The sequence below is a fragment of the Aquarana catesbeiana genome, linkage group LG03 (assembly GCF_042186555.1).
Source record: "Aquarana catesbeiana isolate 2022-GZ linkage group LG03, ASM4218655v1, whole genome shotgun sequence".
In the NCBI taxonomy this organism is placed as follows: domain Eukaryota; kingdom Metazoa; phylum Chordata; class Amphibia; order Anura; family Ranidae; genus Aquarana; species Aquarana catesbeiana.
The window spans coordinates 626,200,589-626,225,953 of record NC_133326.1 but is presented as its reverse complement, the minus strand read 5'-3'; the positions used below and the strand labels follow the sequence as shown (position 1 = coordinate 626,225,953).

The window sequence follows — 25,365 nt, the reverse complement described above, 5'->3', positions numbered from 1 at the left end:
TCCCTGATCGAAAAATTGAAGGAGCATGGGAAATTGTTGGCCAAACAGCGGCCACATCCAATTAGACGCAGTGGCCGTTTATGTATTTTGACAGCTGGTGGGCCCGGCTATCAACATATAATGGCTGCAGTTGAAGGTTCCTCCATCCGCACTGTATAGCGTGGATGGTGGAGTCTGTTAAGAGTTTCTCCGTTCAGCCTACAGACTGAGAGAGATTCTAAATCTGTATGGCCAGCTTAAAACCATTAAATACAAGTGGCTTTTTTAACACAAACTATATACAGCAATGTATACAGCAATGTTCTACTATTATACTTATCAGGGAACTAACCCTGAGAAATGCAATTCAGCCATGCTGGAGTAAATAAAACTGCAGAAATCGCTCTAATGCCAAAAGAAAAAAATAATTATCTAAAAATATTATCCAGAGCAGCAACTCAACCATGTGATATAAACAATTGCATACAAATATAGAAAAATCAGAGCTGCGCTTAAGCAAATCACAGCAAATAACAGTGAAATAAACGTAGGAACATATAATAAAGTCCACGTGACTTTATTATACTGTGTGTTCCTAAGTTTATTCTACTGTGATTTGCTTTGATATGCTTAAGCGCAGCTGTAATTTTTTTATAGCCATGCTGGAGTGCATGTAGATGGCAGGTAGCTACAAAGGGGCTGCATGAAATCAGCAGCACTGAGCTGCCACACAGGATGTAAAAATTGTCAAAATAAGTAATATTTTAATAAAATGTATTTATGACGCACAGTGCTTTAGAAAACTATTTGTAATACAGTAGGTCTACATGTACTTAAATTATGTATTAGACACATTTAGAAGAGGATTCAGTTGTGTTTTATATCTGTGTGGAGGTAAGCTTTCAATTACAGAACTGTAAGCAATGTGACAAAAATGTGACAAACACAAATTAAACTCCAGTACACAATCATAAATTAAAATGTTACAATACTTGTATGTACAGCATCTCTGTATGGATGAGGAAACACACTTTGTCAGCAACTCTGCCATAGAATCTATGTGGTTTCAGTAGCGGAAATTTGAACATGTTTCCTGTTCAGTTTGGTCTAATTCTGACATGCAAATACCATAGTGCTTTCAGCCATCCTTTTATGGTTTATATATATTGATGTCTGTGCAGGAAGACCATATATCACTGTTTCTGGAGAGCATTGTCGAAAGAAGCTTTATATAACGTGATTTCTGGCCTGATGTAACAAAGATTTGTGGTGATCGTTAGTATAGCTTAAACATAAAACAAGTTTTTCTAAGCAATTAAAACATTTTACATTATTTTAACAGTATTCTTCTTTGGGATTTTTTTTAGTTCTTTCTGAAAATGTCCAGGAGGGATGCCGCTTGATACAGTTGCTTTAGGGTACCAGTGAGGTCTGTGGACCTTTAGCACTACAGCGAGTATTGGTCACATTCAATTGGACTTCTCCTGTAATGTTGAAGACATTTGGCAACTTATCTAAGATGTTTCTTCAGTTCTAATGAGCATCAGGAACATACCTCTGCATTTATAGTCACGTGTAACTCAATTATGAATATTAATAAAAATACCTCACATTAGCCTGGTAATCAACTAATCAGCTGTCAAGACTTTCAATGGTAAACACCACCTCTTGACAATATAATAAAATAGATTAAAATTGTGCCACGCTGATATATACAGTATACATGAAGCACTGTCCCTGTAGGGCTTGCTGAGTGTTGACTTCTTAGGCCTCTTTCTGGTTACCTGCAGCTGGTTGTCAACAGTTTCCACTTAGTTGCTGAGGACTCCTACTTAGTTGCTGAGGGCTCCCACCTGGTTGCTGAGGGTTCCCACTTGGTTGCTGAGGGTTCCCACTTTGTCCCACCCTTCTCTCACTTGCTCGGTACTCAAAGATCAGATCGGAGTATTTGTGTTTTTGTATTTTATTTTGGAACTTAGATGGGAGAAGGGATAAGTGGGATACTTCAACTGGAATTATTCACAAAGGATAAAGACAACTCTCACTTGACCTCACTGGGTTAGTAGTAGAAGCAGTCACATTACTTTGACCAAACAGTCACATGTATGGAAGGGTTAAGTCTTCTTGCTCTCACTAGCAGCAGACTTGATGCACTACATTATCTTCAGGACATTCTCTAGCATGCCCTTTACTGACACCTGTCCACTGACTCTTCTAGCTGAAGGGGCGGCCCCCACTCGACAGACCCCAAAGACACAGATCTGTACTCACAGTAGGCAGAATCAGATCCTTCCTGGTGTCTCCCTTCCAGTCAGCTCTGCAGGACCTCTGGGTGCAGCTTCTCTCTCTCTCTCTCTAGGCCCCTGGGTCGACCACCCAGGGCCACACGGCCTCCTCCATGGAGTAGAGGGCAGCCGCCCCTCTCCCTCCCGGACTCTATTCCCCGACTCAACTAACTCTGAGCACATGTACTCGGGCTTTATATACAGTGTCCCAACATGCAATCAAGCACTTTTACTCTGTCATTTGCCAGGGCTGTAACAAAGCCTGTGCATTCATTTGTCAGGTATCCTCCCACTGTCCAATACGCCTCCCTATTGGACCAGTGAGGGACAGTCAGAGCAAGCTGAGCTGCACCTGAGCACAATGAGCAGACCTAAGCAATAGATCCTGCTCCCTGGTAGGCAGAGAGCACTCTAATGCCGCGTACACACAAGCAGACTTTTCGTTGGACTGAACCCTGAAGGACTTTACGACGGAGTTCCGACAGAGTTCCAACGGAGTTCCGACTAAACTAACTTGTCTACACACGATCACACCAAAGTCTGATCCTTTCGAACGTGATGATGTACGACCGGACTAGAATAAGGAAGTTCATAGCCAATAGCCAATAGCTGCCTTTGCGTAGTTTTTGGTCCGCATACAGACAAATGGATTTTTCGATAGGAATCGAGTCCGTTGGAAAGATTTGAAACTTGTTCTATTTCTAAGGTCCGTCAGATTTTTAGACAGAAAAGGTCCGATGAAGCCCGCACACGATCGAATTGTCCGACGGATTCGTTCCGTCGGACCTTTGATGCCGAAAAGTCCGGTCGTGTGTACGCGGCATAAGTTTTACCTGACCATCTTCCTGGTAAGCAGAAAGATAAAGAAACTATACTCTCTTCTAGCACCTACCTAGGAGCGTGCTACATACAGTATATATGTGAAATCACTATACTCAAAATTGTGCAATCCCATGAAAATTTTAAAGCAAAAGTTGTGTATCAAATAGAAAAACACAATATTATAGTGGGAGAAAATATGTGACAGGTATTAAATGTGTCATTTATGCTACTAGAAAGCCTGATGGTGCTCCCTGCATGTTAGGCCTCTGTATGTGGCCAGGCTGTGGAAAAGTCTCACACATGTGGTATATATATATATATATATATATATATATATATATATATATATATATATATTTACCACATGTAAGTGTGAGAAATAACTTGCTAATATGACAATTTTGTGGAAAAAAAAATTATTTTCTTCATTTTCCAAACTATTGTGGGCAAAAAATTGTAACTTCAAAAAACTCACTATGCCTCTAACTAAATACCTTGGACTGTCATCTTTACAAAAATGGGTCATTTGGGGTTTATCTGTACTGTCCTCACATTTTAGGGCCTCAAGAAATGAGATAGGCTGTCAGTACATCAGGCTTGATCAATTTTCAATGATACGTAGCATAGCTTCACACAAACATATTATCATACACTTATCAGGATTGTTTTTTACAAAACACATGTAGCAAAATACATTCTGGCCTAAATTTATGACAAAATTAGATTTTATTAGATTTCTTTTAAAACAGAAAGTAGAAAATATTGTTTTTTTTCAAAATTTTCGCTCTTTTTTCGCTTATATTGCAAAAAATAAAAAATCCAGTGGTGAATAAATACCACCAAAAGAAAGCTCTATTTGTGTGAACAAAATGATAAAAATTTAATCTGGGTACAGTGTAGCATGACTGAGTTATTGTCATTGAAAGTGCGAGAGCATGGAAAGATGAAAATTGGTCTGGGAAGGAAGGGGATGAAAGTGACTAGTTTTAGGGTAAACACATTAAACAGTGCCCAACCATTGGTGTAAGTGGGAAGAATGGTGCCTTGAATCAGTGAAAGGAATAGTGCCCCAAAGGCAACATAAAGACAAGCAAAGAGCTGCATCTGGGCTGCAGGCCACAGTTCAGAGACCACTGGGTTAGCGTATTCCCATATGAGCTAACACAAGTAGACTTGAGCTTGGCCTGAAACACCAAGAAATTTTATATCTTTCCTTTATGCCACGGCCGTATACACGGATAAGAAGTTTCTGATGATTTTCTCTAACATGGAACTCCAAGATCTTTCACCTGAGAGAGAAGCATGAAAAAGTGCAATGACAAACCTTCCCAAGAGGTTCCAGTCTAAAGAATCACAGAAAATCACCACATGGAGTGGCAGTGTCACTGCCACTATTCATTCACCAAACATACACACACACACACACGTATATACTATATAAATGTATTTATTGTATATATAAAGCATTATTAACAAATATATTATGATAAAAAAATATTTTATCAGGATACCAAAAAATAACACCTCTATAAAAAGTACTGTACTGGAACTCTGATGTGGACATGCATCAAATATGTACCATTCATACAACCACATGCATACAGCATATTTTAGTTGAGGCTGACTTTTGCAATTGCGAAACCAGTACATCACTGAGATATGTATCAGTGTATCTTACACTGAGCTTGCATCTTTTTTTATTTCATCTTTTGATCTGGCCAATACATTGTTATTTTTCAACGTCTTAAAGCAGAGTTCCACCCAAAAGTGGGACTTCCGTTTTAAGCACTCCTCGCCCCCATATATGCCACATTTGGCATGTAATTCTTTTTGGGGGCGGGTACCTAGTTTTAACAGGTACCCAGCTCCTACTTCCTACACTTGTCGCCTCGCCGCCTAGGCAATCCCTCCTCTAACCCTAGGCGACTCCTCCTCTCCCCCTCCCTCTCTGCAATCTTCTGGGACACGTCACAGGTCCCAGAAGATTGCCTGGTCACTAGGAGAGCGCAGCGCGACTCGCGCAGTGCTCAAGCGGCTGTGAAGCCGCAAGCTGTCTGTCCAAAACCATGAAATCAGACAGAAGTACAGTTAAATCACACTAGTTTAATAATAAAAGTAAATAGAACAAACATAGTCAAAACATAGCCAAAGTTTGGTAACCGGAACGGATAGTCAGCCAAGCCAGAAAGTCAGGGATCAGTGTAGTGGAACAGCAAGCAGGATCTGGAGCCAGAAGGGATGTCAGCCAAGCAAGTCTTTAAACAGGAATGCAAGAGATAGTCTTTGTGATGTTGACCAAGGCGAAGGCAGAGATCCTCTGGGCTTAAGTAGGCAGGACTGACGAGCAGGATAACATCAACAGGTGAGTAGCTAGGGAGAGATAGGAGCTGACAATTAGCTGACAGCTGAGCAGCCAGCTCAGAGAAGGAAGGGCTGAGCCCAGCCCTGACAGTACCCTCCTCAACGACCCCTCCCCCACGGAGGACCACCAGGCTTGAGGGGAAAATGTCAGGTGGAAATCAAGGAGGAGGACAGGGGGAGGTACGTCACAGGATGAGACCCAAGAGCGTTCCTCTGGACCGCACCCCTTCCAATGCACCAGGTACTGTATGCGCCCGTGGAACCTACGGGAGTCAACAATGAACTGTACTTCATACTCCTCATGGTTCCCAACCTGTACAGGGTGAGGATGTGGCACTGAGGTAGTAAAGCGTTTGCAGACCAAAGGTTTTAATAAGGAGACATGAAATACATTTGAGATACGCATATTGGAAGGAAGAACTAATGCGTAAGCCACTGGGTTAATCCTGCGAAGAATATGGAAAGGCCCAATAAACCGAGGTGCGAACTTCAGAGAGAGAACATGAAGTCGGAGGTTGCGAGATGACAGCCAAACCCTGTCCCCAACCTGATAGGAAGGCGCAGGCAGGCATCTGCGGTCAGCATTGAGTCTGTACCTATCATTAGCATGTCGCAAAGCCTCTTGGACGTGTGCCCAAGTGGAACGAAGACCACGGAACAAATGAGTCAGGCAACATGGAAGGTTGGAAACCATAGTTCGTAATAAACGGGGACAATTGGGAAGCAGAATTCAAGGCACTATTGTGAGCAAACTTTGCCGCATGGTAATAGGTCTCACCAGTTGTTATGATGGTCAGAAATATAGAAATATAGGAATTGCTCCAAGGACTGATTGGCTCGTTCTGCGGCCTCTTTAAACTACGGTGATACGCAGAGGAAAAAGCAAGCTTCCCAGCTGTGCACAAAAGGCAGAGTCAGAGAACAACAAAAGGGGACAACTTCCTTCCTCTATGCAAAACAGTTTTTTTTTGTGGATCAATAGCAAAAGTCCATAACAGACTAGGAACTCTTAGCCCTTCTTGGAAATAGCACAAAAATTAGGCAAACTGCATGCAGGAGTAAATCCTCTCCTAATCTAGAACTGCTCCCAGCTCCACTGCTTGCAGGCACTACCAGCCCTCCTGGCTGCTCTGAAAATCTTCAGGACACAGATAAAAGGGAGTCAGAAACCATGAATCAGACTGAGACAGAAATACAGTTAAATATCACTTGTTTAATAATAATAAAAAAAAGTAAAAACAGAGTAAACGTAGTGAAAACATAGCCTGAGTTCAGGAACCGGAACGGATAGTCAGACAAGCCAAAACATCAGGGAGCCAGAGAACAGTTTAGTAGAACAGCAAGCAGGATCTGGAGCCAGAAGGGATGTCAGCCAAGCAAGTTTTTAACAGCAACACAGGAGAGCTTCTCTAGAGATGTGACGAAGGCGAAGGCAGAGATCATCTGGACTGGACGGCTTAAGCTGGACCGATGAGCAGGATCATCAACAGGTGAGTCACTGTGGAGAGATAGAAGCTGGCAATTAGCCGACAGCTGAGCGGCCAGCTCAGAGAAGGAAGGGCTGGGACCAGCCCTGACAGTACCCCCTCCTCAACAACCCCTCCCCCTTAGAGTACCACCAGGCTTGTACGTCTGAGGATGGGACCCAAAAGCGTTCCTCTGGACCATACCCTTTCCAATGCAGGTACTGTATGCGCCTACGGAACCTACGGGAATCAACAATGGACTGTACTTCATACTCCTCATGGTTCTCCAGCTGAGCAGGGTGAGGACATAGCACCGAGGTGGTAAAGTGGTTGGAGACCAAAGGTTTTAATAAGGAGACATGAAATACATTTGAGATATGCATATTAGAAGGAAGGTCTAATGCGTAAGCCACTTGGTTAATCCTGCGAAGAATACGGAAAGGCCCAATAAACCGAGCTGCGAACATCTGAGAGGGAACACGAAGTCAGAGGTTGCGAGATGACAGCCAGACCCTGTCTCCAACCTGGTAGGAAGGCGCAGGCAGGCGTCTGAGGTCAGCATGGAGACTTGTGCCCAAGTGGAACGAAGACCACGGAGATGCTCCTCTAACGCAGAAATACTCTGTGGAACAAAAGAGTCAGGCAACATGGAAGGTTGGAAACCATAGTTCGCCATAAACGGGGACAATTGGGAAACAGAATTCAAGGCACTATTGTGAGCAAACTGCCCATGGTAAGAGGTCTGACCAGTTGTTATGATGGTCAGAAATATAGCAACGTAATAATTGCTCCATGGACTGAGTGGCTCGTTCTGCTGAATTTCCAACTGTGCACAAAAGGCTCGCCAGAACCAGGACACAAACTGACTATCCCTGTCCGAGACAATCACCTTGGGTAGCCCATGTGAGCGAAAGATCTCCCAAGCAAAAATGAAAGCCAATTCCTTTAGAAGTGGGCAACTTCTTAAGTGGAACACAATGAGACATTTTCGAGAACCGGTCAACCACCATAAGGATAACTGTGTTGCCCTGGGAGTTGGGTAACTCCACAATGAAATCCATAGACAGGTGGGTCCAGGGCCTCTCTCCATTGGGTATGGGTTGTAGGAGACTCGTGGAGTCTTACTCTGAGCACACACGGAACAGGCAGCTACAAAGGTGGTTACATCAGCACGTAGACTAGGCCACCAGAATTGTTGGGAAATGGCCCAAAAGAGTTGATTCTTCCAAGGGTGTCCATCAGCCTTGGGAGAATGGTAAGTCTGGAGCACGGCAGTACGGAGACTCTCTGGGACAAAGCAGCGGTCACAAGGTTTCTCAGGAGGAGCATGGACCTGAGCAGCAAGAATTTAGTCACCCAAAGGAGAAGTGAGACTGGTGCGAACCATAGCCAGAATATGATCAGGAGGAATCACAGGAACCGGAACCGACTCCATTTGGAAGTGGAGGAAAATTGTTGTGACAGAGCGACAGCCCTTACATTCTTAGTACAGGGTAAGAATGAAACAATGTAATTGAAACTTGACAAGAAAAGAGCCCATCGCGTCCTTCTGGGAGAGAGGCGTTTAGCCTCAGACAAGAATGTGAGATTCTTATGGTCAGTAAGAATGAGAACTGGCACAGTGGTACCTTCAAGGAGATGTCTCCATTCTTTCAGGGCTAAAATGATCGCTGACAGCTCTCTGTCACCAATCTCATAAATGCACTCCGCAGGTGGCAATTTCTTGAAAAAGTAGCCACAAGGATGCATAGTGCTCTCAGAAGTAGGACATTGAGACAGAAGAGCACCAACTCCAGTGTCAGCAGTATCAACCTCAGGGATAAAAGGTAACGTAGGATCAGGATGTGCCAACACAGGAGCAGAAACAAAGGCAGCCTTGAGACTCTCAAAGGCCTTAATGGACTCCGGAGACCAACTCTGTGGGTTACCGCCCTTTTTGGTCATATCAGTCAGGGGCTTGACCAGAGACGAGAAGTTACGAATAAACTTCTGATAATAGTTGGCAAAGCCAAGAAAACGCTGCAGAGGTCGTAAACCCATGGGTCGGGGCTGTTGTAGGACTGCTGAAAGTTTCTCTGGGTCCATCGAAAAACCAGCAGTGGAAATGATATAACCCAGGAATTTAACTTGTTCACGATGGAATTCGCACTTCTCCAATTTACAATAGATATTGTTCTCTCTTAGTTTCTGAAGCACACGACAGATATCTGTGTGGTGGCTCTCCAGGGACTTGGAAAATATGAGGATATCGTCGAAATAAACCACCACACATAACTGCAACAAATCTTGGAGGACATCTTGAATAAATTCCTGGAAAACTGCTGGGGTGTTACAAAGGCCAAAAGGCATTACGAGGTACTCATAATGGCCTGTTCTGGTATTAAACGCAGTTTTCCACTCGTCACCCTCCTTAATCCTTAGGAGATTGTATGCCCCTTCTCAAATGAAGCTTCGTGAAAACCGTTGCTCCCTTGAGGCGGTCAAATAACTCTGTAATCAACAAAATTGAATAGGCATTCTTAATCGTGAAATGATTGAGACCCCTATAATCAATACAAGGTCTCAGTGCACCACTCTTCTTCTTCACAAAGAAGAAACCAGCACCAGCAGGAGACGAGGATTTGCGGATGATACCTCGAGAAGGTGTGTCTGCAACATACTCCTCCATGGCCTTGTCCTCCAAGACCGACAAAGGGTAAACCAGGCCACAAGGGGGTATGGCACCAGGTTGAAGGTCAAATGCGCAATCATACAACTGGTGTGGAGGCAAACTACCGGCTAGACCTTTGTCAAAGACATCGCTAAAATCGAGGTACTCCTCGGGCAGGGAGGAGAGTGAAGAGGTGCACAGGACCTTGGCCAACTTCTGGAAGCATGTCTTACTGCATTGTGGCAACCAGGAGAGAATCTCAGCATGGAGCTAATCAAAAAAGAGATTGTGCCTCTGTAACCAAGGATAACCAATAACCAGCGGAAACTTAGGTGAGGAAATAACTTGGAATTGGATTATCTCATGGTGAAGAGCCCCTGCAGAGGTCTCTCGTCAAGAGCCTCAATGGCAAGTGGAGTGTCAAGCAGTTGCAGCGGAATCGAGTGCTTCGATACAAAGGCAGCATCAATGAACAGGCCTGCAGGCCCAGAGTCGATTAGATCTCGACAGACGACTCAGCCAAAGAAAGGGTGACCAAAACCAGGGGCTTATCCTTCTGGATAACTGGGGACGAAACAACTCCCCATAGGTTTGTCCATGACAGGACCTCAAGGTTCGAGCGTTCCCTGGACGGGTAGGACAAGACTTCAAAAAGTGACCTACCTGGCCACAATTATGGCACAATCTCTCCCTCCTCCTAAAGGTTCTCTCATTCGCAGAGAGACGCATAAAACCCAAGTGCATGAATTCACCTTCACTGACCGTCTCGGTACCAGGAGGCATGGGAGGCGAGGGAGGCAAGGGTGGCACTGCAAAGCTCAGAGACAAACGGACAGGAGACTGGAGTCAATGAAGTAGGCAAAAGTGATCAACTTCTCCAGCTCAGTGGGTATATCTCGGGCTGCTATCTCATCCTTGATGGTACGTCAAATACCCTTTTAAAAGAAGCCACAAACTCAGGGTAACTCAAGACAACAGGTTTTTGTGTCTCCCATAGAGGGTTGGACCAGGACAAGGCTCTCTCAGAAAGCAAAGATATCACGAAACCTACTTTGCTATAGTCAGCCAAGCCAGAAATTTAGGGACCAGTGTAATGGAACAGCAAGCAGGATCTGGAGCCAGAAGGGATGTCAGCCAAGCAAGTCTTTAACCGCTTGCCGCCCGCCGGCAGTCATATGATGGCCAGGCGGCGCGGCTCTAGTTCTGGGAGGGCGTCATATGACACCCTTGCCTTCCCTACCCACCGGGGGCGCGCGCGCCACTGGCAGCAATCGCGCGCGCCTGCCATGTCACTGGGCAACTGATGCGCGTGCCCGGCGGCCGCAATGTCTGCCGGGCACCCGCGATAACACGATAGCCCCATAACACGGCAGGACGTGGATCTGTGTGTGTAAACACACAGATCCACGTCCTGTCAGAGAGGAGAGGAGACCGATGTGTGTTCTCAGTATAGAGCAACACCGATCAGTCTCCTCCCCTTGTGAGTCCCCTCCCCCTTCAGTTAGAAACATTCCCTAGAAACACAGTTAACCCCTCGATCACCCCCTAGTGTTAACCCCTTCCCTGCCAGTCACATTTATACAGTAATCAGTGCATTTTTATAGCACGGATTGCTGTATAAATGTGAATGGTCCCAAAAATGTGTCAAAAGTGTCCGATGTGTCTGCCACAATATTGCATAAAAATCGCAGATCGCCGCCATTACTAGTAAACAAAAAATAATAAAAATGCTATAAATCTATCCCCTATTTTGTAAACGCTATAACTTTTGCGCAAACCAATCAACATACGCATTTTGATATTTTTTTTACCAAAAATATGCAGAAGAATACATATCGGCCTAAACTGAGGAAAAAATGTGTTTAAAAAAAAAAAAATTGGACATTTATTATAGCAAAAAGTAAAAAATATATATTTTTTTTTTTTCAAACTTGTCCCTCTTCTTTTGTTTATAGCGCAAAAAATAAAAACCGCAGCTGTGATCAAATACCATCAAAAGAAAGCTCTATTTGTGGGGAAAAAATAATAAAAATTTCATTTGGGTACAGTGTTGTATGACCACGCAATTGTCATTCAAAATGTGACAGCGCTGAAAGCTGAAAAATGGCTTGGGCAGGAAGGAGGTGAAAATGCACTGTATTGAGATGGTTAAACAGGAAAGCAGGAAATAGTCTCTGTGATGTTGACCATGGTGAAGGCAGAGATCCTCTGGGCTGGATGGCTTAAGTAGGCAGGACTGATGAGCAGGATAACATCAACAGGTGAGTTAGGAGCTGGCAATTAGCCGACAGCTGAGCGGCCAGCTCAAAGAAGGAAGGGCTGGGCCCAGCCCTGACAAAAGGTTAAGCACAGTGCTGCCCTTTTAGAAAGCTTGCTACGTGTGGCAGTCTCTCCCCTTGAAAAGCCCTGGGTGTGCTGATGTCACTCTGTCCTTCTTGCTCCCACTGCTCTCAGTTGAAACTCCTAGACAAACCGTGATGCTATAAGGGTCTTCCTAAGCCAGCCTGAGGCCAGCCTGGAGGTAGAGATCCCCCCAGACCTAGGGGATCCCTCCTAGGTCACCGACAGCCTCCTCAGCATTCCATCTTCAACCCCACTCCCCTGCTAGCATGACTCATCCATATTTAAGGGCTGACCTAGCCACGCTGCCAGGACTGTACACTGAGGGATTGGCCAGATTCCCTCAAGTATGCAGATCAACCCTCCTGGCCTCTGCCCACTAACTTCTAGAGGTTTCTCCAAACCCCCAGATCCAGGGGGAGGCACCAGAGCCGTGCCTCTGTGAGTCATATAGCCTGACCTGCAACAAACCCTGACCCAGATTCAGACTCACTTTACCATGTGTTAAATACATTTCCTGCATTAATTTAGTAGTACACTAGAGGGTGCTACATAAGAAGAGTGCAAGAGAAGCCCTGGATAGAAAGAAAATGTTACTGTGTGAGCATGAGTACCATCTTGAGTATTGCTAGAAAGACTCACAGAACTGGCAGAAATAAATAACAACTAAGTCCACTTATAAAAAAAAAACAAAATTTGGTTTAACAATCCCAACTATGCTTTTATAGGAACAAGCCAAGCCTATTATTATAATCCCAGGTGCCTCTGAGTCTGAAGATATCCTATTAAAATAATGCATTGGCAACTCCCGCCATGCCTCACAGCAATTTGATTCTTCGGGTTCTGAGGTGAATTCCAATTGCGTACGCTTGTTTGTCCCCCTACTCTACACCCGTTGGAGCCTGTTGGCCTCCCGTTTGCTTGGTAATGCCCGTGCCAGAAGGCCCCTCACAGGTACATGTGCATAATGATTTAAGGTATGTGCGGATTTTTTGGACCTGCGGGTTTAGAGTATTGGACCCTTTGGTCCACACTGACATTGTTCTTCGGGTAAGTGGGAGGCCTTCCCCCCTGACTCCCTAAGACTATACATTGCCATTTTTTGGCCCAGTTTCGAAGTTGCTGGTTTTTCTATTTTTTCTTGCTTTTTTTTTCTTTTTTAAGCTACTAACCTTGATATTTTTCCATAAATGTGATGCCAATGCCGATAGTGTACCAGATATGTTTGTTGATTGGGGAGATACCCCACATACATTTATAACACCTATGGTTTATATTCTCAAGGGTTTTGCTAATTATTGTGTGAATGTCTCTCTTGGCCTGGACTCTCCCCTAACCTTCAGTCTCCCACCCTTACCATATCATGGGTCTTAGGGTAATCTCCCACAACATTGAGGGGTTTAACTCCCCTCATAAACAGAGAAAGGCCTTTAAGGCATATAAATCATTGGGTGCTGACATCCTCCTACTGCAGGAGACACATTTCTCCACCAGTAACCACCCACCCTTTTTGGACAAATCGTTCAAACAATATTACTTTTCCAGCTTTGAGTCCAGATCTAGGAGGACGACTATCCTCATTAAAAACTCTGTAATGTTTCAGGTCCAGCAGACTTACAGGGACCCGTCCAGTCGTTTTGTTATAGTCAAAGGCTCCATACAGGGTAAACTGATTATTTTGGCCTCAGTGTACACCCCCAATACATCTCAGGCTACTTTTTTTAAGAACTTTTTCCAGGTCCTAGATAAGTTCTACTCGCCTCACACACTCATTGGGGGGGATTTCAACTTGGTGGCCCACTCTGTGCTAGATAGAACTCGTACAGGTTCCTCCTCCAATGCCTTCCCTAAATCACTTCAACACTCTTTAAAGTCCCATCAACTGATAGATGCCTGGAGGGCTCACAACGTAGGCTCTCTGGAATACACGTTCTATTCCTACTCTTGTGACAGCCACTCTCGCCTGGATTACATTTTCTGCACTCCCTCCCTACTCGCCTTCTCCACCTCAGGACCATTCATGTTTGCCCATGGTCGGACCATCACATGGTATCCAGCTATTTTCCGTGTATAGGTCTCCCATATGCTACCAGAACCTGGCGACTCAATGACGCACTACTTACGGACCCCATAGCAATGACCCAAATATCCGAACGCCTTACAGACTATTTTAGACACAATGACATAGACGAAATATCCCCCACATCCCTTTGGGCAGCTCATAAAGCTGTGATGAGGGGCCACCTGGTTGAAATCTCCACCACTAGAAAATGCCAAAAACAACAAGAAACTCAAAGACTCACTTGGGACCTTGAGAAACTTTACCACAAACACAATCAGACTCCGTCTCACGACTTATTGCTCCAAATTAACGAAAAAAGAAGGACCCTAGACACTTTACTCTCTGAACACACAGAAAAGTCCCTTAGGTGGGCTAAGGCTCGTTTTCTCCTTCACAGCAATTCGGCGTCCACAATGTTTGCTCGGAAACTAAAACAGACTACTCAACCGACACACCTCTACAAATTAAGGGACCATAATGGTAACCTCACCACCCATCCCAAAGATGTCCTTAGTATCTTCTCTTCCTTCTACAAAAAGCTTTTTTCTGACACTGGCTTCCCACTCCCTCCCTCCCCTCCAACCTGGTTAGATGCCCTTGCACTTCCTCAGCTCTCAGAGGAGCAGTCACAAATCCTCAATGCCCCTTGCACTTCTGAAGACATAGCCTGCATCATTTCCTCTCTCAAACCCACTAAAACTCCAGGCCCTGACAGATTCTCTGCCACTTATTACAAAAAATCGCTGAATCTTTTGTCCCCAAATTGACCAAACTCTATAATTCTATCCTCAAGGGGCAACACTTCCCCGAAGAAATGCTATTGGCCAATATCTCCCTTATACCTAAACCAGGAAAAGACCATACCCTACCCCAAAATTTCTGCCCCATCTCTGTCATTAATAATGACTTAAAGATCTTTGGGCGGATATTAGCGGATCGCCTAGCCTCAGTCATTACCACACTGATATCACCCGACCAAACAGGCTTTATACCATCTAGACAAATCACAGATAGCATCCGCTTAGCAACAAACATTCTCCAAGATACTGACACTCACTCCAAAAAAGTATTACTTTTGAGCCTGGATATTAATAAGGCCTTTGACAGCGGATGTTATGCTAAGCGGATGTTATCTGTGATTTGTCTAGATGGTATAAAGCCTGTTTGGTCGGGTGATATCAGTGTGGTAATGACTGAGGGCCTTTGGCCCTATTTAGACACTGTTCTTTCCAAATTCGGATTCAACGCAAATTTATTCATGGATTTAAGGCCCTTTACCACCACCCCCGCACAAGTATCAAACTCCCAGGGTATAACTCTGAATATTTTCCCCTTAACCGCGGAACCAGACAGGGATGCCCCCTTTTCCCCCTTTTATTTGCCCTCGCTATGGAACCCTTGGCCCGATCCATCTCTAATAACCCCAACATAAAGGGATATAAAAAAGGAGATCAGGAATTTAAAATCAGCTTATATGCAGATGACGTCCTCTTATTTATCTCTGACCTCCTCATTTCCCTCCCAACCTTATGACCTCTCTAAACTCCTTCAATCATCTTACAGGACTAGGAGTGAACCCATCTAAATGCACAGCATTGCCTATCCACCTCCCCCAATCTTTACTGACCACCCTTATAGATAAGTATAAATTCTCATGGACCCATAGTTCCCTACAATATTTAGGAATAAAATTGGCTCCCTCTCTCAAACAGATGTACTTATTAAACTACCCACAAGCCTTTTCCAATGTGAAACACCTGATTAACCAATGGTCTCCGTACCGTATATCCTTCTTAGGTCACTTTCAAGCAGTCAAAATGTCTATCCTTCCAAAACTCTTGTTCCTCTTTAGATCCCTACCTCTGTATGTAACTCACTCCACTTTACAAATACTTCAATCAGATCTGCTTAAATTTATATGGCAAAATAAGAAACCCCGACCGACTGAGCCGCTCAATGATGTATGGGGCCCGGGTGAGAGGTGGCTTGGGATGCCCGGATCTATGGAAATACTTCCTGGCATCCTGTCTTGTCCAACTGGCACAATGGCACGCTTCTCCTACATCTATCCCCTGGCTGCAATTTGAGTGGATCTCAGTGGCTCCATGCTACCTCCCGGGTCTTCTTTGGTCAGGCTCAATATCCTCGAAAGATGTTACTCCATTGAATGGTGTTGTGGGCCAGTCTCTCTACCTCTGGTCTCTCTACAGGGAAAAATTCAAACTGAGGTCTGACACTCGACTCCTATCTTCCTTTATGGGTGAACCTTCATTCCCTCCAGCCTTTAACACAGGTGATTTGTTTCACAACTGGAGGGAACGTGAATTGATAAACCTAGAATCTCTGCTACAGGGCACATCCTTTTGCTCATTCATTTTGCTCAATCAGATTTTTACCAATACCTACAAATAAGGCATGTGTGGCGGAGTGGATCTGTCAAAAACGCCTTTTGAGTACTTATGTGGAGAGGCCTCTAGGGACAGAGGGACTATCTCAACTTTATACAGATACCTCAATGACTACAATACCACCCTGAAATCTCTTGCAATGGTGGGTTGGGAGACTGAGACGGCTCAGGAATTCTCAGAGGATGACTGGCAAGACATGTTTGACAATATGCACAAATGCACACGATCTATATCCATTAAAGAAACGGTCCTTAAATTACATACCCGTTGGTACTACACTCCGGACGGCTTACACAGGATGTACCCACTGGTTCCTGACACATGCTATAGAGGGTGTCGGGACAGGGGCACACTCCTACACACGTTCTGGAGTTGTAAAGTATTAGAACCTATTTGACATAAAACCGCCACTCTGACCACCCAGTTAACTGGAGTGTCTGTTACTCTGACCTATCAGATGTGCATATTATATTCAGAATTCTCCCCCCACATCAGAAATTAGTACACCCACTTTTTAGTGCCATCCAATGGACAATAGCACTGAACTGGAAGGCCCCCTCTGTGTTGTGGTTGCAAGTACTCCTCCGCATGGAGTCCATTAGATTGATGGAAAGGATTCACCATACTCTCCTGGACTCCATGCACATCTTTGACTGTAAGTGGGGTATTTGGACGGCACGCCTACATGGCTCGGGGCTTAAGGATCCCTTGATCCCTGTTCCTGCTGCCCGTATAGACTAGGTAGATTAACACATCTCATACTGTGGATAATTATGACACTCATTTTCATGGTCGCGTTATACATCTGCAATCTGAATTCTGGTTGAATGGTATTACAATCCCTATATTTGTAAGGTTGAACATCAAGGCTTCTAGGTTTTTTTTTTAATTTTTAATTTTTTTTATTATTATTTTTATTATGTTCTTTTTCCTCCCCAATTAATGGGGTGAATTCTTATTCCACTACTTTGTTTATAGGTCGCATGAGAGATGTATTTGTCAGCTGATTAATCCTATCTTGGGATTGTGCTTAATGTCCTCTCTGTGCCTGTACACTCTATTTTTATGTTAAACCCTAATAAAAATGTTTGTAAACAAAAAAAATAATGCATTGGCAGGTATAGGACAAAGTAGCATTCATGCAGAATGTTAAAGTTAATTAGAGTTTTTTATAATTGTAAGGCATTGAAGCACTGAGATGTAACATTAGCCTATAATGCATCTAAAGTCCTAGATATAGTATAGATAGTTACCAAAAGTTGTCAAAACAAATGTATGTTTGACACCTTATGTACATTTTTCCTGGTTTGATGTGCCCTGTAATTGTATATTTCAGAGCCGCCGGTCTTACCTTCTCCCACCCCTACGCCTGAAGTTCCCGTATGGGATGTGTCAAGCTTCTCCCTTGTAGAAGGACGTATTTTAAGGACAAAAGGAGAGGAACAGGTAATTATTTTTTTTCTTGAGACACTGAGGCCGGGTTCACACCTATGCGAATTAGATGCAGGTTTCCCCGCATCCAATTTGCATAGCAGGAGAATGTGACTGGATCCCTATGGAGCTGGTTCACCTATCTCTATTGCAGCTGCGGCGCGCACTGCACAGAAATGCTGTGCGTCTTTGGCTCCGTTTCAGGGCCGAATTCAGGCATACAATCGGCCCTGATTCGTCCCTGAAACGGGGAACAGGGACGCACAGCGCTCCTGTGCGATCCGCAGCGGGTTACAGTGTGAACCCGGCCTTAATGTTTTAATAAAATAAGGATCACATCTGTAACACTACTCCCGCAGGAGCCGCTTGAATATTGTTTGTTCTTTACTCTGCCTCTTCAACCCCGAGAACAGACTCAACCCCACTAGCACACCTAGCAGTAGTGTTGTGTAGATATCACCGTAAAAGACACAGATTATAGTGAAATCAGAAAGTAACTTTTACTGTGCGCTTGTTTAACCGCTTGCCGCCCTCCCACTGTCAAAGGACGGAAGGGCGGTGCAGCTCTCATTCAGAGAAGTCATATGACATCGTCCCAAAATGGGCGCTCTCATGTGCTCTTGGGGGCATGCAGCGCGGCGATCGCCGCCGACCGCCGCCGCACACCATGTTGCTAGGACGCGGAGTGACTCCGATCTCTGTAAAGAGCCGTGGCTCTTTAACCATGTGATTGACTGTGTGCAATTACAGTCGCTCACATGTAAACACGGAGATGCCGGTAATCGGCTCTCATCGCCTCACACTGACAGCGTGTGTGGCGAGAAGAGCCCATCAACGGCATCTCCTCGTAGGGGAGATGCCGCTGATGGGCTCTTCTCGCCACACACGCTGTCAGTGTGAGGCGATGAGAGCCGATTACCGGCATCTCCGTGTTTACATGTGAGCGACTGTAATTGTTCCTCTCCTCTCCTCTGATCATCAGTGCCCTGATTACAATACAGCACCACCAGTGCCAGCAATCAGTGGCCACAACTGCCGCCAATCGCCACCAATCAGTGCTCATTAGTGATGCTATCAGTGCTGCTCATCAATGCCTATCATTGCTGCCCATCAGTGCCACCCATCAGTGGCACCTATTCGTGCCGCCTATCAGTGCCCACCAGTGCTGCCAATCAGTGCCCACCAGTGCCACCTATTAGTGCCCACCAATGCCAATCATCAGTGCCACCTATCAGTGCTCATCAGTGCCACTCCTCCCATGCAGCAGTGCTTCTTGGAATGTGTAGTTCTCTGCGTGTTGATTTCAATCAAGTAGTCTGTGCTGGGAACTCCCAGAGTTCTTTGCATCTCCTCCCTTGGTTGGCCAACTCGCCTCTGCCTATGGAGAATTAGGTGACAGGACAGAGTGGGCTGTCTTGCCTGTAAACAAGTCTGTGAGAAGAAAAAGGGGAGGGGGGAAGTTCCTTGTGCAAAGCTGACAAGTTGTGTCTCTGTTCATTAAAGCGGAGGTCCGCCCACTGCTGCAAAAACTAAAAGCCAGCAGCTGCAAATACTGCAGCTGCTGACTTTTAATAATCAGACACTTACCTGTCCTGGAGTCCAGCGATGTCACCACATCAGCTGTCGGGTGCATGCCGCCTCCATTGCGAGTAAGCAAACCCGGCAGTGTAGCCTTTTGACTTCACGCCGAGAACTCTACTGCGCATGCGCTCCACTCCTCCCTCCTACTGGCCCAGTGACAGGGGGAGGAGCAGGGAGGAGGAGGGAGCCCCAGCCGTGTCATCAATACCTGTGGCTGAGGCTCCCAGAAGTGGGGAAAGCATACCTGCGAAAGGTGCCAAATGTGGCACCAGAGGGGGGGAGGAGTACAATGAGCGGAAGTTCCACTTTTGGTTGGAACTAAGAGGGTCCCGGCGAGCTTGGCAATGTAGTGAAGATGCATAGCTACCGCTACACATCCAGAATCAGGGATCTGCTTCTCTTGTCCATATAGCTGCAGTCATAACTGTTGGACCTCCATTCAATGCAATCATGTTTAAAGTGAAACTAAACTCTCTTAATCATCATGAACTATTATTAATCCTTATACTGCTAGCATTAGTAAATAGATAGGAAGGTATATTATATTTTCTTGTTTTAAACTTTGTTTTACATTTCTTTAGTTGTTTCCTGGTTTCTGGCCTAGGTCAAAATTATGTCATACATCCCAGGAGGCTTTGTGGGCATTTTTTTGTTTCATTTGGAAGAGGGAAGGAGGGGTTTTCTCAGCTAAGCACACCTGCCAGTATACCTGAGCTAAGGGAAGATGGATTCCAGGAGGTGGATGTACATAAATCATCTCACTTTTACTCAAGATGGTCATGGCTAGAAATGCTAGGGAGGGTGTTTCTCGAAAAAAAAAAAAAAAAGCATGAATGAATGAATTGGTGAGTTTGCTGTAAATATTAAAAAATTAATTAAACAGTGTTTTCAGTTTGTAGCGCTCACTCTCCACTGAACACAAGGGGATTAGTCCTCATGTCGGCGGCGGCAGCCATCTTTTTGTAGCCCGCTGGCCATTTTTGCTGAAACATTCCAGATTTTCCCAGGACAAAAAGCAAAATCCCGGGAATTTAATCGGAACGAGGGTCCCAAAATCGTGATTGTCCCGGGAAAATTGGGATTCGGAACTATTGTTAAGTATGGAAAAACCAGAAGTGATGTCCTACATGGAGAACAAAGCACCTGGCCATAGTGATACTACGGGCGGGCGGAAGTTGGTTGGCCCGTTGGACGGTGCCACAAGCCCATTCAAAACCCTGTAAAATGAAGTGTCTCGTCTGCAATCTCGTGATTGCATAGACGTGATGCTTCCTATAGTACACTGTGTCCACAATAATAGACAAGCCCAATCTTCTTACACTAAAAAAAACACAAAATTTGTACAGCTTTAAGTCTTTATTGGAAAAGTAGTTTAAATATTTACAGTCTAAGGCCTCATGTACACTGCTGCTGGTAAACGGACATTTTTGGGCATTTTTTTCAACTGCTTCTGAACTCTTCTCTCCGTTATCTAATCAGTACATGTACACAGGGTCGTTTATAGTCGTTTCTAGGCAGTTGAGCTTTTTTTTGGAACGCAAAAAAATGGGTTCAGAATCTGAGTTTACAGGTATTTCAAGCGCCAAAGGCTTCTAAACACACGTTAACTCGCATTTAGCCATGTTTCATTTACAGGCTTTTTATTTTGGCTATTTTAAAAAAACGCTTCTAAACGCAAACGCATCAAAACGCTGTTAAACGTGGCATGTAAACGTGTCAAAATGGACGTTTTAAACGTGGGTTACTATCTGTCAAGGTAAATCGTTCAGGAGAGGTTCTAAAAACGTCCCGTGTACATTAAGCCTGAGCTTGAAACAAATATATGAACCCTTGCATGCAGTAAAGATAGAACCTCCTCTGGCAAAAATAATTTCCCTCATACTTTTTCCTGTAGCTGCTGGTCACACAACATTAGTAATTTGTAGTTCATCAATATTACTTGGAAATCTGTGCGTAAACATTTCTCTTTCATTCATGCCTCAGCAACTTAAGCTGGCCATACATGGATTAAAATGTGGCCAGTTAAGCTGTGAGCCAATCTGAAGGAATAGACAAGAGGCTAAGTCAGGGGTCGGCAACCTATCGCCTGCGGGCCGCACCCAGCCCGCCACCACTAAATGTCTGGCCCATCAATTCACGGGCACCCAGCCTGGGGACATTTTTGCCGCTGTCCTCTTCATTGGACAGCGGCAAGTGGCCGGTATCACAGGGCTGAATGGAGGCGGGAACCGCTGGAATTAACTTTTTACATTAAACAGCAGGTGATTGGTTGCTGGGCGATCCTAGCAACCAATCACCAGCCTGTTAATGTGAAAAGTTAACTTCAGCAGTTCCCGCCCATATCCAGCCCTGTGATGCCGATCTCTGCTCTGCTGTACACATGTGTAAGGTAGGAGAGTTCTACCTACTCTGTCTCTGTTTGTATGTTTGTGTGTGTGGGGGGGGTGGGGTGAGGTGCAGGGGGGCAGAGGACACTATTGGGGTACAGATGACACTAAAGTGGGGGGGCGCAGGGGACAGAGGACACTATGGGAGTGATGTGAAGGCGGACCCCATCTCCCCTGGGGACAGGAACCCCATCTTCCCTGGGGACAGGGACCCTTCTCACCTGGGGACAGGAACCCCATCTTCCCTGGGGACAGGGACCCCTTCTCACTTGCGGACAGGGACCCCTTCTCACTTGGGAACAAGGACCCGTCTCCTCTGGGGACAGGGGCCCCATCTCCCTGGGGGCAGGGACCCCTTCTTACTTGGGGACAGGGGCTTCTTCTCACCTGGGGACAGAGACCCCATCTCCCATGGGGACAGGGACCCCATCTCCCCTGGAAACAGGGACCCTTTCTCACTTGGGGACAGGGACCCCATCACCCCTGGGGAAAGGGACCCCTTCTCCCCTGGGGATAAGGACCCCTTTTCCCCTTGGGACAGGGCCCCATCTCTCCTGGGGACAGGGACTCCATCTCCTCTGGGGACGGGAACCCCATCTCCTCTTGGAACGAGGTTCCCATCTCCCCTACAGGCAGGAACCCCATTTTCCCTAGGGACAGAAACCCTATCTTCAGACCATGATGGCTGGTCAGGCTTGGGTGCCAGGATGGGGGAGGGGGCAGTAAAATCTGATTGCCCAGCCACATGCTCCCTTGGGGTGAACTGGCTTTGTATTAGTGAGGGTGGTAAACCTGTACTGTTATTATTACTTATCATGTTAGGATTATTATTATCTTCATTTATTAGCAGGTGAATGCAGCCCTCCATGCATTCACATACATTGAATCCGGTCCCTAAGTGGAAAAAGGTTGCTGACCCCTGGCCTAAGTCATAGATAGGCGATGGTTTGTATAAATGGTTTGAATCTCAGCCGATTCAGCAAGAACCGGCTAACCATGTATGGGCAGGCTGAATGTACCAAGTTAATCGATCAATCAACTTGGGAACAACCTGCCTGCCGGATTTTACATATGATTACTGCTAGTGGCTGGTATAGCCGCTAGTAGTATTCACTATCTCCTCCCGGTGGGGACGGCTGCCCCCCCCCTAATCCCCCCCCCCCGGAGAATACAATGGCCTGATGGGAGAGATTGCCCTGTCAATACTGTCTCTGTTGATGGGGGAATCAAGTGAATTTCTTTCTTGCAACCCTTGGTTGCAGGAAAGAAATTCGCTCTGTGTATGGCTGGCCTAAGCCTGGGGTCAGAGCAGCGTGCTGCAAGAGGAACTCAGAAGGCGGAATAAACATTTGATTTGTGTTTGGAAGCCCTGATCTGTAAATTTGGTGATTAGACTGTGTTCTCAGTGCTCAATCCTGGAGACTAGTCTTATTGCCTGTAATTGCTAGCATTGTTTTAACTGTACTTTTGAAATTCTGCCAAGACGTAAATCAGGAAGTTGCATGACAGATATTGGATGAATGCAGTTTAACCTGTTTGATGGTGAAGACCCCTTTAATTCTGTCTACCCCCCCCCCAGGATGCATTTCGCACCCGGAGTCGTGCTGGCAGTTGTGTGTCCAATAATGAAGCAGTGCTTGCAGACAGAGCAGAGGCAGGTAAGAGGTTTTCATTTTCTGCAATGTGAAGACTTGTAAGCTTCAGATATACAATGTTCAGGAAGTTAGGGCATAGACTTGACTTACCAGTTACTATTTCTGTGGCCAGAAAGCAAGTACCTAAACAGTGGTCTGGCCAATCAGGAGTTAACACAGTAAAGTGGAATCAATCCACCACTTCCTTCCTGCAGGAAGTGGCCAATGTGAAAACTCTTTCATCAGCACTACTGATAACCTGTCTAGAGTTACTAAGAGCTGTTCTTCAGAAACGTACTCACATATGGCAACATAGGGGAGACAATTTTCAGTCACATATTGTAACTGGGTGACTGACTATCATACATTGTAGTTACACCATAGTTAGAATCTTCTGGGGGGGGGTCAACCTTTGTGATTCATAGGAGAAGCTGCACAAACTGTTGGCGCTATATAAATCCTGTACTGTATAACAATAATTAGGTGGCATACATAGTGTGCTGTGGAAAATTGTGGGTATGGCAAAATTGTTTTAACAGTGGGAGGAGTATAAAACTTAAAGTGGTTGTAAAGGTAAAGGTTGTTTTACCTTAATGAATTCTCTGCATTAAAGGTAAAAACCAGCGGTGGCCCGTCCATAGAGGCTCACGGGCGCCGTCTACCCTATCCATGCGTCTGGCACCCTGATCTACATATCAGAGCCCCAGACCATGGATTCCAATGTGTGTGTGTGTGTGGGGGGGGGGGGGGGGGGTTTAAGTACCCGATTAGATGAATAATGTGCATTAAACCTAAATAAATAAAGAAAAAAGTGCTTATGATCAATATTCCAAATGCGTGCAGTGGTTGAGTGCTATACATTAAATTACCTTTGGATATATATATATATATATATATATATATATATATATATATATATATACACTAGAATATATATAGAAAAAAAATCATAAGGTTAAATATAATACACAACCCTACTGGGTTTTACTGCATAAGTATTATAGTGTGAATATGACATATGTAGCACCCATTATCTGAATCACTGGTGCTGCAACCAGCCTCAAAATTGAAAGTGCCTAAAATTAATATGCATTAACAAGTGTTAACGCACATTAAAACGCACTAACAAGCATCAAGCGCATGAACAAGTGTCAAACGACTTTTCTGCCACGACGCCGCTGCTATTGGACACACTGGCAGTGGGTTTATTTCTACCTCTTAGGACTCATGCACACTGGACAATTTTTTTAGCTGCTTCTAGGGGCGTCAGACTTTTTTTTTTCTGCCTCTAAACTCCTCTGCATGTTAACCTATGTGCCCAAGCACACAACTTTTAGCAGCATTTAGTGACAGGGGCTTTTAGAGGCAGAAAAGAAACCCCACTGCCACTGCATCCAAGAGCAGTGATGTTTTGGCAGAAAAATTGCCTGGCGTTAACATGTTTGACACTTATTGATGTGCTTGATGCTTGTTAGCGGGCAATAACGCGCATTAGCACTTGTTAACACATGTTGACGCTAGGCGCTTTTAGCGCTTGAGTGTTAAAGATTTTGTTACCCTAAAAAAAAAAAGTATTGTGTTCCCTTAAAGCATAATTAGCAGCACAGTGCTTAAGCTGTGTAATTTGGCCCCTTCTATCACCTAAAAAACCTGGCTGATCCTGCCTGGCTATACCCTCCCCCCTGTAAACTGACCACAGGTATTATACCCTCCTGCTGCTATTATAACTTCAATAAAAGCATCCCATCCCCTCTGTAACATAACATTATGTGCCCCTCTGTCTGTTATATAAAAAAGCTGCCGATCTGTACCTATTTTAGAGCGTCTACCAGCACTCTCATGACTTCTCGGCTCTCTCCTCTCCTTCTCCCCGGCTGACAGCAACCGGAGTGCTCGGCCCCGCCTGCTATAGCTGTCAGCTGGGCAGAGGAGAAAGCCAATGAGTCACATGAGCGCCGG

The 25,365-nt window shown here is 45.0% G+C and overlaps 1 protein-coding gene across 1 annotated transcript in view; it reads left to right on the top strand.

Moving 5' to 3' along the window:
- The window catches only part of RASAL3 (RAS protein activator like 3), an 85,567-nt gene that overhangs the window by 5,130 nt on the left and 55,072 nt on the right, over positions 1–25,365 (top strand). Inside the window, exons 2-3 of the mRNA XM_073622401.1 lie at positions 17,710–17,819; positions 23,352–23,430. Coding sequence (XP_073478502.1) covers positions 17,710–17,819; positions 23,352–23,430 — 189 coding nt within the window. The remainder of the gene's footprint in view (positions 1–17,709; positions 17,820–23,351; positions 23,431–25,365) is intronic.